The sequence below is a fragment of the Manis javanica genome, chromosome 8, assembly GCF_040802235.1.
Source record: "Manis javanica isolate MJ-LG chromosome 8, MJ_LKY, whole genome shotgun sequence".
In the NCBI taxonomy this organism is placed as follows: Eukaryota; Metazoa; Chordata; class Mammalia; order Pholidota; family Manidae; genus Manis; species Manis javanica.
The window spans coordinates 44096932-44113763 of NC_133163.1; the positions used below are offsets into that span (position 1 = coordinate 44096932).

Sequence of the window (16832 nt, forward strand, 5' to 3'; positions counted from 1 at the left end):
TTATCAGAAATGGCATCTACCTCCAATATTTGTACTTTGTTCTATAGGCAAGGTTGAAGCAATTACATATTCTCTAACAAAACATTTTGGTCCATGCAGTTTAAAAAAAAAAAAGGTTAAAAAAAGGTTTACCAAACTGTTTCATGTTTTGTTTTCTTAAGTTGGCAAACTAAAATGAAACATTAATACAGAAAACTTTCTAGAAAAGATCTAACAGTTAAAAACAAACTGTTTAAAAATCAACAACACTTATCTCAAATCAGCCAAAAATAAATAAATAAGGAGTACATAATCCAATATGCTTACAGCACACTACTGTAAATGTTTTTCTAAGTAACAAGAAAAAAATTGAATAGCTCATAAATACACATACACTAACAAATCTGTCATGCTATGGCTCTGGGATTTTTTTTTACCTGTTGAGCCTTTTCAAGCTGGATATTTCCTATTTCTTCTTTAAGAGCCTCTATTTCCTGTTTCAAATCCTTGACAATGACAAAACAGACAAGATTGGACAATGGAAACACAGATATTGACATAAAATGTAATGTACAGACAAACACATGAAATTAAATGGTATTCACTAAAGTTGATAAACAAAACCAAAAAAACACACAAAGCTTTCTTCCCCAATACCTGAATAGTTTTCTCCTTATTAGCAACCTTGAGAAGTTCAGCTTCCAGAAGTTCTTCCACGGACTTGATCTTTCCATCTTTTTCATGGATCCTAAGACAAAGAAATGCAGTTTTAAGCTTGAATAGAATTTGAGATCTACCAACTAAGAAACAAAATAGCACCAAATCATCAACAGGCTTACCAAATCAACTCTTTGCATTTTAGGTAAAATAGCAACATATCTGGCAGAGAGAATGGAAAAAAAAAATACCTAAAGCTCTTCCTAAATGAGAATTTATCTGCAACTACTAGATAGCTGAAGCCTATGCACACAAGGAGAGGCTGGTGACATACTTCCAAAGTACACAGGGATTATAAGATTTGTACCCTAAAGAACAATGGGTAGAACTGAGTTTCCCTCAACAATACTGGCATCTAGAGCTCTGAAAGCTGCAGCAGAACTTATACACAATTACAGCATCAAATGTCACAGATACCTCAAGAAGAGGATGCATGCAAGGAACTGATCTCTTATTCCAATATCATCTGTTCTTTAATAGTTCCTACTGTAGAAACAGAAAGCTGACAATTTGCTACCATAAATTAAGAAAATGGATGGCATCAGTTATAAAGCAGATATTCTAACAATCACACTGCACTGAGAAAGCACATCTAAATTCCCTTATTCCATCAATGAAAAATTACAGTGTGAAGGTTAAACTAACATGTATCAGCTGTCTCAATTGTACAAAACAAGATTTATGAGCACTAAGAAAATGGACCAAAAGAGAAAGACCAGTTTAATAATGTCATCACTTACACTTTCTTAAGTTCTTCAACTAGAGATGCAAAAGAAACCTGCAAATAAAAAGGTATATCCTACTTAGTAATTGCTTAAAAATATAAATGAGTCAGAAACAGAAAAGTATGTTATCCTTAAGTTTTCTACTACACCAAAATCCAAATGAGAAAAAATAAAACCATGGAATTCTTTCTAGATTTTTAAAAATAATTATGAAAATGAAGAGCACTTTGAAAGTAAGCAGCTTTAAAGCTACTTATGGTAAATATAGGTCAAAAGAAAAACCAAGTATTAAATTACTGAGTAATTCTAACCAAATAAAGAGAAAATACAACTAAGAAATTACCTAATTTCAGACAGCCTCTTCTACTATTATACAGGATCTTTCTATTTGTATACAGTTGACTCTTGAACAACACATGGGTTATGCACACAGACCCCCTGCAGAACTCCCCCACCCCACATGTAACTTCTGACTCCTCCAAAATTCAACTGTCAATAGCCTACTGTTGACTGGAACACCTTACCCATAACATGAATAGTTGATTAACACCTATTTTGCATATGTATTATATGCTGTATTCAAGCTAGAGAAAATAAACTTTTTTCAAATTGTCATCTCCAAAAAATTTTCCAATATATTTATTGGCAAAAAAACCCTGCAAATAAGTGAGGCCTGCACAGTCTTAACCCAAATTGTTCAAGGGTCAACTGTACTCAAAACCTTTTATAACTGTAGTAAAAAACAATGACATCCTATTTAGAGTACTCTATCCAGCACCTGGCATACAGTCAGCATTCAGTAAGTCACAGCCTCTATTACTGATAATCAAGTCACTAATTATACACAGATTAAAAGTGTAAACAGATTGCAAGTTGGAGTAGGGAGGAACAAACAACAGACTGACTGCAGGTGAATCTAACAGTTTTGTCCATTGTTTAGAAGAGAACAATTGTAGGATCTAAATACATTACCTGATCATTTTGTTTAGTCTTTAATTCTTGAACCTCTTTCCTCAGACATGAATTTTCTCTTCTAATTGCCTTTTTCAAAGACACATAAACACAACATACTTTTATTTTCTGAAAGAAATAACTAGCTTTAAAATACAGTAGCTTCTCCTTTTACTTTAGCTGCTTCTTTTCCTCTCTGGAACACCCAGAAATCTCACTTGTTCCACATCTCTACAGTCTATAACCTCTAGAGCTAGTCAAATGAGTTTTTGATTCAATCATCCCCACAAGTATTTATTTCTACATATGTTTCCACAACCTCAAAACTACATGGTACACCACTTACCAAATCATCTCTCTCCCTAAATTAAAATACATCTTTTAACTTATTTTTTCCAGCAACCATATCCTAATCAAGTTAATTAAAGCTGTGATAATCATAAAACAGAACTATAGTCTCTCCTTTTCTCTCGCCTCCAATACTACTGCATCAATTCATGAAGTCTGCTAATAACTGGTTATAATTGGGCATGGATGGAAGTGGGGAAGCCTATAATTCCTAACAATAGTATCTACTTATATAAGCAGTGAATGCTACAATCAACTATGCACTTTTCTATTTCTAATAATATGCTAAATTTAATGAAAAAAGACATCACATAAATTCATAAAATGTGGGTAACTAACATTACATTTAAAAGCTATGGGAAAACCTTATACAAATTACAGTGAAACCCCTTCATATTCATTGAATAAACCATAAGGAAAATATATCTATAAAATGATTTACATTCAGTTCCTCCTCTTTAGTGGCCACCTGAATAAGTCCAGTTTCAAGTAATTCTTCCACAGTCTTCAACTTCTCATCTTTTTCTTGAATACTGAAATTATATGAAATTTAAAATATATGTAGGAACTATTTTTCAAAGTAAATGATATCATTCCTAAATATTTTATGTGGATCAACTCCTGTGTCCATCCCTATAAAGTTTTGATTCTGGAAAGATTTCTGAAGATCTTTGATCACAGCCTAAGGGTACTACTTCCTCTTTACAAATGAGTAAAATGTGTTCTCAAGTAATGCATGCTTTCATGCTAGCCTAAAGAAATATATCACTGCCACAGATGATGCCCACAAACCAAGTATAATCCCAAATCAGATCAATTAATAGCATACCACTCTCTTCTACTATTAAGTACAAAGAGGATTTCAAGGATCTAGATTAATAAATAATTCTGTTACCTCAAATTTGGTAGAAACGAGACATTAAAATATAAAAAGAAAATTTTAAACTCTTACCATTTCTCCATTTGTTCCACAGCATCTTTGCTAGGCTAAAAAAAAAAAGTTTAATTTTACCAAGTTTGCAAGTTATCTAAAACTAGTCTAGATAAAGGATTCTATAAAAAACTATTTAATCAGGTGCAAAAATTTAGGAAGATGATCCATATCTGAAGACTGCTAAAAATAAAAGAATTATTTAATTCAGAAAATACAAGACATAAGAGAAGCAACTACACAAAGACACAGAAAAAGATGAAGTATAAAATGGGCTTGCAAAATAAATTAGTATCCTATGAATAATTTTTTAGTCACTGTAAAAGAAAACCTTAAGGATGAAAAGAGAATTTGCCTTACTTCCTTTATTAATTCATTTCTTCAACATAAAAAGTCCAAGGCTCATGGCCTCACAGGCCAGGAAGGAGGCTTTGCTCTTTCTTTTTATAAATTGATTTAACTTTTAAAACTAAGTTTTAACATTTATATAGGCAAGTGCACCAATCCTGTTTACAATGCAATTTATTTTTAACATGAAGATACTGTGTAACCAACACTCAGACCAATACATAGAATAGAAAGTTTTAAAACTGATTGTAAATTGCAGAAGCAACATATGAACATATTCCCCCTGTAAAGCAGTAAAACATTACATGTAAGCTGACCTCACCCCCTTTCTAATATTCCCCCATAAACACAGAAGTCCCCAGTGTTATAATTTATTGTGTGTCCAAAAGGGGGGCTTCCTCCTTGGCACTCCCAGGGCTTCAGACAGCTAAGCAGCCTTACAAAAATGGGTTTGTGATCTTTTTCCTCGAACATTCTCTTCTGCCATCCCATTCTCTTCTTCTCAATTTTTTCCCTTTTTATTACAATCATTTTTCACAAATACTATAAATTTTTCCATTGCCAAATTCAAGTCCTAAGATTCTATTTCTTGCATATTTCTAAATTAATCAACTTTTCTTCAATGCCTATGGAAGGCCTTCAGCTTTACCCATCTCAAATACCACAATATACTAAAACTCTCTCTGCTTTTGGTCCATAATGATTATTCTGTGAGGATTACAGGAAGAACTTCTCAGTGGGAAAAAATTTTCCTTCTACCAGAAAGAAGATAAGTGCTGTCAAAAGTACATTAAATCAGGCTTATAAAATGTGAAAAATAAATCATGCAGTAAGTTTATAAATCTTTCAACAAGATGGTTTTTTATCCATCTTTATTTTTGACAAATGCCATCTCTCACCTAAAGATTTAACACAAAATGTGTAACTATGTATGGTGATGTATGTTAACCAGTTATTGTTATGATCATTTTGCATTATATACAAATATCAAATCATTATACCCAAAACTAATCAAATGTAATGTCAATTATATCTCAATTAAAAAAAGACAACACTATTAAGTCCAAGTTACCTGCACCCTAATCATTGAGTTGTATTATTATCTTCAGTCCTACATTCTTCTACCCCACATAAATTCAAACATCTGTTACGAGAGTGATCTAAAATGCTCAACAAAAAACCTAATCATCCTTGTAATAAATACCTTTCAGTGGCTTACCCACATGCTACATGAAGATCATGGTACTTACACAGCAAACAAGGTCGTTCATGATTAGGCCTGAGTCTTTTTCCACTCTTTACATCTCATAATTTACATTTCTACAATATGTCAATATGCCCTGAAATGCCATTGCCACACATTGCCATGACTTTTAACACTGCATCCCCTCACCCTGGAGTACCCCTTAGCTGTTTGGCAAATTCGTGGCCATTTTTCAAAATCAGGTTTAGCTGTCCCCTCTCTATCATACCTCTTCACCCTCACTCTCCTTCAGATTAGAATTTGTATCTTCCTCCAAACCTACAAACACAATTCAGTAACTTTATTCATCACACTTTTGTGTTACTAAGCCACATTCTTCAGGGTAGGATCCAAGTCTCATTCATCTGTGTAGCCTTAGAATGCAACACAGTACCTAGCATACACCCAATTCGTAAATATATAATGAACTGAATTTCCTTTAACAAGGCTACAGTTTAATAAATACTCTTGGTCAAGTGCTCATCAAATATATTCAATTGCGTAAAACAGACCATCCATTCACTTAGTATCTATGCAACATTTTCACTTCTTACATTGTAGGTATAAATCCAATCCAAATTTTTCCTTCCCAGACGGTTTTCAAAACTACATGTTACGTGACAATGAATTCTTCTGCAATATAATATAGCCCTGCAGCAAGGCAAAGCAATTTCCTGCTCCCATAGTTTTTACTTAATAATCTTGATCATTACATCTTAAAAATCTACAATAAAGTCATACTGCTCCAGAGCTAAGAAGTCAAGATGCTTCAAAAAACAGGATACCTGAACCCTTCCCCGCAAAAAAAGTTTGATTTTATCTTAAGTAAGACTTAGTAATGATTTATTTACCTCATCTACCCACAGGCATACATCCAAATGGAGTCTTCCCTTCTTTCATGTATAAAAAGTTACTTTACCTTGTATTTGTCTTTCTGCTTCCTACACCTGAAGAAACAACAACTTGTCATCATTATTGGTTTCTGCTTCAATAAACTCAATCTTTTCTTCCAGAATAAAAATCCATGGGGGCAGAAGGACTGAACTTCTTTTTACATAACTAAACTGTTCCTCTCTCAACTGTCACTTGGAATGCTGACTGCTGGATAGGAAGAGGTTAAAGAAAGGTGGAAATGAAAGAAATGGAAATTATACTAATCTTTATCTCTTCTTTCACTAGCAATAGCAATTAAAATGATCAGAGAAAAAACCAAAACGATGATTCTTTAGTCTGCCAAAATGAGACTGGTAAATTATACCTACCTACTAATCAGAAACATTATCAGCACAGTATCTGCTTTCTAGACTAAAGAGAAAGTGCTTTCAGAAGAAAATTATAAGAATTACCAAAGAAAAAATCTTAAATTAGTACCACAAAGTAAGTTTCCCCTCTTATCATATCAAATAATCAAAAAATGTGGCTATGAAATTTTGCTCTGTGGACTGTTCTTCATAAAAATTCATAAAACTATCCTTCACTTAAAAAATCCATCTCATGCTAAAATGGATCTTAACAGAGTATCTAAGAGTACACAAAAACCACATAGTAGACAAAAAGTTGAATATTCAATAAGGTAGAAATTAGAAGAATTTTTAAAATATTAACTTCCACACATGATAGGGTATTTTATGTAAGCTATTAGAATGGCAATTCTTAGGGCAACATATTATCTTTAAGGAAAAAATAGTGGAAGGAAAAGCTAGTGGTTCTGTTCCTATCTAATTAGGATGGAGAATACCATTTTTAGTGTACAATAAAAGTTAAACAATTTTTAAAGATTCAAGTTTTCTGCTTAAATTCAAGAGTTACCAGTATCTTTAATACTGGAATTCTAGGAAAGATTCAGAAATTTCTAGTATCTGTTCTAGCTCCCATGAAGTAAATTTTAGAAGTTTAAAACTTTATATATGGGAATAGGTATTCCAGAATCTCTAATAACCAACTCACAAACACTACATTCTGCTTTTCGAGGACGAGTTAACAAGACCAAAAGTTACTTATCATAGTTTATCTAGTCAAGTCACCAATGCTGCATTTCCCAACTGGTATTTTATGTAACTGCTAAAAATTAAAATGCTGTCAACTGAACTATAACCAGAGACTGTAAGATACTCCGAGACTGCAGAGGTGATTAATAAAAAAAAAATTTCTCCCTTGTAATTTATCATCTCTGCAGTCTCAGTGTATTTTACAGTCTCTGGTTATAGTTATTTTAAGTATCATTGATATACAATCTTATGTGAGTTTCAAATATACAATACAGTGATTCAACAGTTACCCATATTATGAAATCCTCAACCCATCCAGTGTGGTCATTACCTATCAATGTAGTAAGATGTTACAGAATCATTAGCTGTACTACCGTCCCCATGACCAACTTACATTGTGATTGAGGATTGTTGTGCTCCTTATACCCTTCCCCCTCCCCACTCACCCTCTCCAATCCTTTCCCTTTGGTAACCGCTAGTCCCTTCTTGGAGTCTGAGTCTACTGCTATTTTGTTCCTTCTGTTTTGCTTTGTTTTTATACTCCACAAATATGCGAAATCATTTGGTATTTGTCTTTCTCTGCCTGGCTTATTTCACTGAGCATAATACCCTCTAGCTCCGTCCATATTGTTGCAAATGATAGGATTTGTTTTCTTCTTATGGCTGAATAATATTCCATTGTGTATATGTAACACTTCATCTTTATCCATTCATCTATTGATGGACACTTAGGTTGCTTCCATAGTACAAGGAAGAAATCTTATAATTGATGAAATATTTCTTATAAGTTATAACAAAAGGGAAATGATAATGAGAGTTAATAAGACTTCAATACCATTTTTGGATTATAGTGTCATGAGTCATCTAGCTGCACTAAGTATCATCCATTCAGCTCTTCTCCTTTATTACCTTTGTTTGCAAAGGTAAAGCATATACAAAATAATTAAAATCATACGAAGCACTTAATATTGTATTTAAGGATGGGGAGTAGAATAAATGGATTACTTCTTGACAAGTCAACAGATGTTAATAAAATACTTCCACAGTATTTGGCACAGCTACTTACACCAACACCTACATAAATGTGAATTTTAAAATTAAAAAACATGCATCTACTAAATGAAGTACTGTCATTGTAATGACTTATATTTCACCTTCTACTAAGAATTCATTCCAAAAATTTAGCAGTGTTATTATTAACAGAGAAATTCTATTCTAATGTGTCACCTAATATCAAAAAGTTTCTAAATATTTTTAAAACCTGGAATTTGAGTAGTTGTGCAGAACAAGAGTATGAAGGCAACTCTTAGAAAAAGCCACATAAATGGACATTGCCTCGGGGGTCTAATTTATGGAGAGCCATGCTTATTCAGGCTGCTATAGTTTTGATGGTTTTCTGTAAATACCTAAAAATACCTAAATTTCCTAAAAATTCAAACCCCTATTATTGCTTTAAGTACCCAAAAGTGACAAGGAATTAAATACTGACTTAAGAATGCAAATCTCATGTGGTTTCATTTTTCAGTTTCAATGAATATAGTACTAGTATAAAATACATATACAATGATCTCTAAAACTGCTTTTCTAGAAAAAAGTATGATGACAGTAGGAGGCAGATGAAATGGAAAAAGTAAATATTCTAAGAGAAAGGAATAAAGGTTTAAGATGCCTGCCATATGCAAAGCACTAAACATAAACTTCCCCTTCTAATACTAACAAGCTTATGATGCAAATAAATGTCAATGTGAAAGACTTGGAATGAGAGTCTTAGATCAACATCACCCTGTTTTTAAATGAATGGAGTAGGTTTCAAACCCATTCTCTTTTTAAGAAACTGCCATAGAGAAAAAGAGACTCCAAAAGTCTAAGGAATTTATCCTGAGAGCCAAATCTATCAAAATGACTTAAAGAAATTCTTATGTATCCTATCACAGTTTTTGTTTTTGTTTGGGGGAGTGGGCATAGCCAGAGGAAGTGGGAAGTGCTCATAAGGTTACCATTAGCTTCCTCTCAGGGAAGAAAAAATATGTTTTCCTTAATTTAGATACTTGATGAACAGAAATTTAGATACTTGCTTAAGATGAATCTACACTTAAGCAAAACTCAAAATGACTGAGTTGATTACTATTTAAATAGAACCAGAATTCTTTATATTGAATATTTCTACCTTTTAATTCATGAAAAGCCTTACCTGTTCAGAAAGAAGAGTCTGTAGCTTCTGAACTTCTAATTGTAATGCTTTATTTTGGTCATTCAGAATCTGGAAGAAAGTATCTCAATTTACTATTGTTTTATTAAAAAAAGGTAACAAAGCAATCACTTGAGTATGTTTTCTTAAAAATTCAAACCCCTATTATTGTTTTAAGTACCCAAAAGTGACAAGGAATTAGATACTGACTTAAGAATGCAAATCTCATGTGGCTTCATTTTTCAGTTTCAACGAATATAGTACTAGTATAAAATACATACACAATGATCTCTAAAACCATAGTTTCTACTGAGCCCCTTAATTCAGTCATGTGATTTATTCCAAAATAGCATTAACACTATGTTTGTAACTGTTTCCTGTGTATTTCAGAGTTGAACAGTTTGTGCCAATGGCTTCTGGGAAACCTTCCTTTCTGAAGTGCATACTGAAAGGATTCCTATTAAACAAAAGTTAAAAAAAGAAAGAATGTATATCTTATTACATGTAGAAATGCACACTGTGATCAAAATGCTTTACAATACTCAAGCTGATTGGCCATGACAAGAAACTAGTACTGCATTAACAATGGAGGCAGTTCATCACAAACTACTGGCTAAAATCTGCAGAGAAAAGCTAAATTTCAGAAGTCTCTTATAAGAACAGAAAAGTTAAGATAACCTATGCAAAAAGTCTATAATAAAAATTCATTGTCTGTATAAGCCCCCAAATAAACCACAGAAATTGTGTTTCTGAGTGATTATATATAAAAAGTAGTATTTCCAGAGACACTTCAGCTGAAAACTGAAATGTTTTTTCAAAGAAAGCTGAGTTGACAAACTTAATCACACACCTTAAATTCTTCCATTTTGCTTGAAATTTCACACTGTAGCTGCTCTTCAAGCAATCTTATTTTATCATCCTTAATATAAATACTATGAGAAAAGAAATCAATTAAAATACTTCACATACTCAGAAAGTTTACATAAATTATGCACATAGCTATCAGTTATAAGCAGCAATATTTCCTGCAGTTATACTTGAATAGAAATGTATGAATGGCTCCATGTAGAACAATACTTTAGTCACCTTTTCTGCATCTTCTCCAGTTCATGTGCAGCAGCAGCCTGTGTATGAAATGAGATCAGAATTACATCATTACTCAGGAAGCACTCAAAACTATTCTTTCAGTGATTTTTATAAGTTACATTTTCATATAGATGAAGTAAATCAAGTTAAAGCAGTATCATAAATTTCTGTAATACTTTATGCTGTCCAGTATTTTGTACTTCTCATGGGTCAACTTTTATCCTAATACAAAGTGTATTCTTTTTTGATTAAATAGCAGAGGCTAAAACAAATTAGCATTTTAACAGTTTTAAATTGATTTCTCTGATAACTCAAAATTGATCAATTAACTGGATGGAACATCAATTTCAGCACAAAAACAGTAACACCTAGGTGGATTGAGAGAGTCATGGTCAAACATTAGAAGGCTTTCAACAACACACCATGCAGCCAAACACACGTATCCATTTTATTTATTATCTACATGAATAAAATTCGAGCTTGCAATACCAGTGAGAATAAGTATAGACAAACTGAAATTCTGAGGCTAATGCTCAAAAGCAAAAAGACCTACCTGTTCATTTGCCAGGGCCTGTAATTTTTGTACTTCAGCTTTTAGTAAGAAATTCAAATTCTGTATATCCTAGAACAAGAAAGAAAAATAGTATTAGAAATATTTAATATAATTGGCTTTGAAGTTTGTATAGCATCTCTTCTACATAAGCAAGGCCTCAAATTGCAATTTCTTAAATCAGAAGAAAACATCACTTCACATTATTTAGTATATTTTCCAAGACACTGTGAATTACATCACGTTAAAAAAGCTCTTTTGAGCTTTCCTCTTAGAAGTCTAAAGAGGATTTTGTAGTTTAGAAAAAAGATAAGACACTTTTCAAAAATCCTAGAGTATTTTCCATTCTTCATAGACATTTGTACTGATTACAAGGATAGGGTAATATGATGCTTCTAAAATATTGCAGCCATTTATAAGAATTACTGTACCTTAAGTTCCTCCTCTTTACTTGTTAAATGATCATGTTCATTTGCTAAAGAATCTTCAGTCTGTTTTATCTGCTTATCCTTTTCTGCAATCCTTTAACAGGAAATATATTTGTTCACTCAATGAAGATTTAGAAGTCACCAATCAAAGGATTAACAGACTTAAATATGGTCATCCTTACCTAAGTAGTTTCTCACGTAACTATTCTATACTCTATAGCCCCTTTCAGTTTAGTAATAACTGTTAGATACATTACTATAACTCCTTAAAATGAATACCCTTATTTTAAAACTTCCGGTCAAAAGTTAAATAAGTTAAGCTCACAAGCCTGGTAATACCCAAACCAGATTTCAGGTCTTCTGAACTCAAGTGACCCAAGTTTCGGGGGGCATACCACCATATGGTTAAGACACAGGGTAGATACAACTATTTATTAGACACAAAAACTAACTTACTTACACTAATATCAAATTACCATTATCTCTTCCACATAACTGCTAAGGCCCAAATGAAAAAAAGCTTCCCCAACTCTTTATGATGAAGACATGAAAGCACAGAATGTATAATGTTTAGGGACCCAACATACTAAGGGGGGTTAAAAAAAAGACCAGAATCCACTGCACCTCCAAATCTAGTTGAGTATTTTCTCAACAAGTCAGAATATAAAGTTAATCATAAGCACTGAATCTAACAGGTGTTAAATTAGTGGTGATTAAGCAATTATAAGAGAAGTGTAGAAAGGCAGGCTTACACTTTATGTAATTCTTCTGCTAGAACTGAAGCGGAAGTCTAAGAAAAATATAATCAACATAAAAGCATTTAAGATAAATGTAAAAGTTGTACAATAATCATAATAGAACTTTAAGAATTAAAAGAAATTACTATATATAAAGTTGTTAAGGCAGTATCTGGCTCATGACGGGTGCTCAATAGTAGCTATTAATGATCTCCAACACCCAATATTAGGAAATTACATTTCTTAAGACATTTCAAATAAAACAAGCTAGCAGTTCTGGAAATTATGTAACTGACAAGCAATACATAGGAAAAATAGCCACAGAGGCCATTTTTCATTCTTGTGCTCCTTTTCCTTAGTAACTATTTTCAATAATGAAATGATACAGTTCATGATTAAGATAACAATTAAGTCAATTTGATTAATACCCATGCTATCATTACTTTGTAAAAGGTACTTAGAGCATTCTCCAAATATTTAATTCTTGATAAATTTTCTAGAGCTCTCTCTCAATAAGATCTCAATCCAATTTGAGTTGATAATTTACATATATACATCGATACATACACACATGCTCTTTCCTATATTAACTCTTTTCCAATTAATTTTAGACTGAGAGCTATGCTTAATATGCTTAATATACCATCTGAGGGTATTATATAACTTTGTAAGTTTTCTCTTATGGTTAGCCAGTATTTAGTGAAATAAACCACTATTTTTGACACATTCGGCCAATTCCCCGTTTTGTGAGGACTGGTAAAAAATCTCTAACCCACCTCCCACTAGCTGGGTTCAGATTTCTGTCTTAGTGTTTTCCCACAGCACTGTGCATAATTACCAGAGTGCTTAGCACTCCGGGTATCACTACTAATCCAGTAGAGCTCTGCACTCAACAAGCATTCAGATGATTATGTAAACAGCTAGAAAGCTATTATTAATGATAAGCAGTGAGAAAGTACCATTACCTGGGCTGCTATCTGGGAATGAAATTGTTGAATTTGGGCTTTCAAAGCTTCATTCTGCTCCAAAATATCCTTTCATAAATTGCAACCAAAAAGGAGAAGGGGAAAACTGTGCTGTTAACAAATATACTAATGTACATGAGCAAAATGAGTTACAATTTTATCAGTTTATCTTTAAAAAGGCACTCTTAAATTCTAAAAGGCAACATTTTAAACTGACTATGCATTCTATTCTTAAAGTTAATTTATCATGTGGAAATTAAGAATATGTTAGGCTGCTCCTAATCTAACACAAAAAAGTATAAGACTGTGAGTGAGGATATCTGTAGGCACATATTCAAACATACCGTATTGTGACAACTGCTCACAGATTAAGTTCTAATTACTCATCACTACTCAAGAATTAGGATAAGGTAGAGCTATCCTCTCTTCGACACATCCAACCACTGCCCACCTTTATTTTTTAAAAGGAAACATTGGATACCTGAACCTGCATTTGTAGAGACTCTTCTTTGGTCACCCTTTTTTGCTCCGATTCCATTAACTGCATTAGTCTTTGTTCCAACTGTTGTTTTGATACCAGGGTATCTGTAAGCTTACTATGTAGACTCTGCACTTCATTTTCTTTGGCCACAAATTTACTCTGTAAATCTGTAACAGAACACTGCATTTGACAAAGATCTCTACCTTTGCCTGGCTACGATCTTCAGACTAGGCATTATCTCTTCTAGAAAACTCTCCTTAGATTTCTCCTTTGCTTCCCCTCCCACATACAGCTCCTCTGAGCAGCCTATGCTTACCTTTATCACAGCACTAGCCACACTGTACTAATTTGTCTCCTCTCCCAGAGAATGAGCTTTTTGAGATCAGAGACTGCCTTTTCTCTACATCCACAGGTATGCCCAAGGCTTGGCACACAGTACATACTCAATAAATGTGTTAATTGAATGGTACATGGGTGTTTAAAACTACTGTATTATTTTTTTAAAGCATTCTTTATTTCCCCAAAGATGTTCTAGTAAGTTATTAAGTGAATTTCTTATAAATTCTCTGTTCTTTCCTACTTGGAAAAAAGACAGATGCTGAAGGCTGACAGATGTCCTGGTGTAAGATGAAGTGTAACTTTACTGTCTGCTTTTACGTAATGATCCTAAAACAACAAAAAAAAATGAGAAACAAACATAAAACTATCTCTGATCAGAGGAGCTATATGTGGGAGGGGAAGCAAAGGAGAAATCCAAGGAGGGTTTTCTAGTTTGTTTCTTCAATCAGAAAATAAATATAACTTCAAATCACAAGAAATTAAGATAAAATTAATTGGAGAGATTATTACTAACTCAGCAGATGAAGATGAGGAAAGTGTTCCAGAATCCCAGAAAGACTCAGTAAATACCAGGTATCATGAGCGCTGTCTCCCAGACCCACAACATAAACACGTTCAAAACCAGAGAAAAAAAGAGGCCACTACAACCAAGGATGGAGAGGCAAATATAGGTTAAAATAGAAAATGTGTATTATGTGTGTGCACATGTGTGTGTCTATGTATGAGTAGTATATATGTTTTAGGAAAAATGAGATGTTATTTCCACAACAAGGCACTAGTAACAGATCACAAATTGAAAAAAGAACTCCTGAAAATTAAACATATAATGGTCATATGCAAGATTGGAACTCTTAAGAGAATATTTCTTACCAGGAACAATAAACATTAAAAACTAAACTAATGCATTCAGAGTTCTATGAGGAAATTACTTACAACCTAGAATTTACATCCAAACTACCAATAAAGCATGACAGTAAAAGAATAAAAACATTTTCAGATAGGCAAAGCCTTAACAAATGTACTTAAAGGCATACTTCTATGGAGCTACTAAAAGGTATGTTATTAAGTGAGGAAAGCAAGAAAGATGGCAGTAACATAGGATCCAAAAACAAAGGAAAAAGCAACAAATATTGGAATAGGAAAATTGAGGAATCCAAAGAAAGACTCCCCAGGAAAAACTGATAGTTTTTGCCAATACTGAATATGTTGAGAGGCTAAGAACAGGGAGAGTGTTAAAGGGAGTTTAACCATGGGTAAAATTTTAAACAATAAAAAAAATCAAGCACATTAAAAACATAAAGCAATTATTAGTTCGAGGAAATTAAAAAATATTGTCCAAGAAAAGAACTGCAGTTATAATATTTATCTTGGCTCAGCATTGAGGTATACAACCATCATGATTTAAATAATGAATATTGATATAATCAAGAAGTGTGCATAACTATATCAGGAGACTGAGGGGAAGGTGGAAGGAATGGTATGGGATTGTTAAGCCCTAATTTTCTGAAATAAAGGGTCAACAGATACCTATCGAGAGAGAGCAGTCAGTATAAGTATTAATAATATGCTCACTTACAAATACAATGTAAAATACTAAAAAGCAAAAGTGACTGCTTCTGGTCAAAGTAAGGTTTTACTGTTTACAGTTATATATAGTTTATAGATAATTACAAATAGTGAATAGCTACAATTGGCAAAATTCATGTGTGCTTCATTGATAAAATATAAAACATTAATTAAAAAATAAGCTAATGAATCAATGTAAATATAAACTTCATAGCTAAAGAAAAAGGTCTTCAAATATCTTGGATATATTTAAATATTGAACCAAAGGAATATACTCAAGGGGTGGAAAAAAAATAGGAAGAAACCAAAGGTCTAAAGAGACAAAACCCTGTATGATCTATCCTATTATTTGAATTGTATTTTACTAGCTCACTGCCTCTTTCATGGGATAAAGTGAGTAGTGGAGACATAAATAATACACAAAATACAAGCTCCATTATCTCCAAGATGGTCATCAAATTTAGAATAATCAGTGAAAGTAATTAAGTAGGCAGTTTGAAGTCAACTACTAGGAATGGTAATGTTCTCACTGCTTTTCTCTTCACAATAGAGGAAGTGAGTCCTTCCTTAGAAACAAAAAATAAAATGAGGAGTTGATCAAGGGACCAAAGGGAAAAACTACATAAAGGAAACACACAGCACTGGGTTCCCATTATTGTATTAGGGGCTGTGATTTTATCTGTAACTTAATGCTTCAGAAAAAGCTAGGAGACAGCTTATCTTTAAAGCCCTAAGAAATGTTGAAGAAATATTCTGAAAGTTTAAAAGCTATTTTTAATGAGCTATGACAAAATGCAAAACTATACTTTCTTCACATATTTGAGAGGGGAGGAAATTTTACCCAGAATTATATACTAAATTTACATGAATACCCCTTCCCCTTACCTTGCTGGGCTGCCTCATGCTCTGCTGTTCTCTTTCTGATATAGCTCTGGACTTCTTCCCACCTTCTCTCAGCTTCTTGGAGTTGAACCTGGAGAAAGGATAAGTCAGCACAAACACAGGATTTCAATTTAAAAAAAAAAAAGCATCCTCTTTATCTTTGTTGTTGTGTCATAAAACTGTTTCTAAAAACTAGTCTCCTATATTTTAATAAGATAGGCAACCCCAGTAAGATGCTCAGTCTGATAATATGCACAGGTATTACCAGCCACAGCCATTCCATTCTCTAATACATAGGATTTACAGATGAGAGATTATTTCAGAAACTCAGTATTGTTCTCATGCATCAATATAGCTACTACTCTGTATATATCTGAGCC

At 33.0% G+C, this 16832-nt stretch overlaps 1 protein-coding gene across 18 annotated transcripts in view; it reads right to left on the reverse strand.

Moving 5' to 3' along the window:
* KTN1 (kinectin 1) overlaps positions 1-16832 on the reverse strand; it is a 145313-nt gene that overhangs the window by 40186 nt on the left and 88295 nt on the right. For 10 of the 18 annotated variants that reach the window (XM_073211198.1, XM_073211200.1, XM_073211194.1 and 7 more), the window contains 15 exons: positions 16456-16543; positions 13666-13832; positions 13185-13253; positions 12235-12272; positions 11486-11576; positions 11058-11126; positions 10505-10542; positions 10269-10350; positions 9422-9490; positions 3673-3707; positions 3163-3253; positions 2394-2462; positions 1437-1474; positions 637-727; positions 417-485 (listed from right to left, as the gene is read on the reverse strand). In XM_073211198.1, the coding sequence (XP_073067299.1) occupies positions 417-485; positions 637-727; positions 1437-1474; positions 2394-2462; positions 3163-3253; positions 3673-3707; positions 9422-9490; positions 10269-10350; positions 10505-10542; positions 11058-11126; positions 11486-11576; positions 12235-12272; positions 13185-13253; positions 13666-13832; positions 16456-16543 (1104 nt within the window). The remainder of the gene's footprint in view (positions 1-416; positions 486-636; positions 728-1436; positions 1475-2393; positions 2463-3162; positions 3254-3672; positions 3708-9421; positions 9491-10268; positions 10351-10504; positions 10543-11057; positions 11127-11485; positions 11577-12234; positions 12273-13184; positions 13254-13665; positions 13833-16455; positions 16544-16832) is intronic. The other 8 variants (XM_073211205.1, XM_073211199.1, XM_073211201.1 and 5 more) reach the window with 1 other exon arrangement.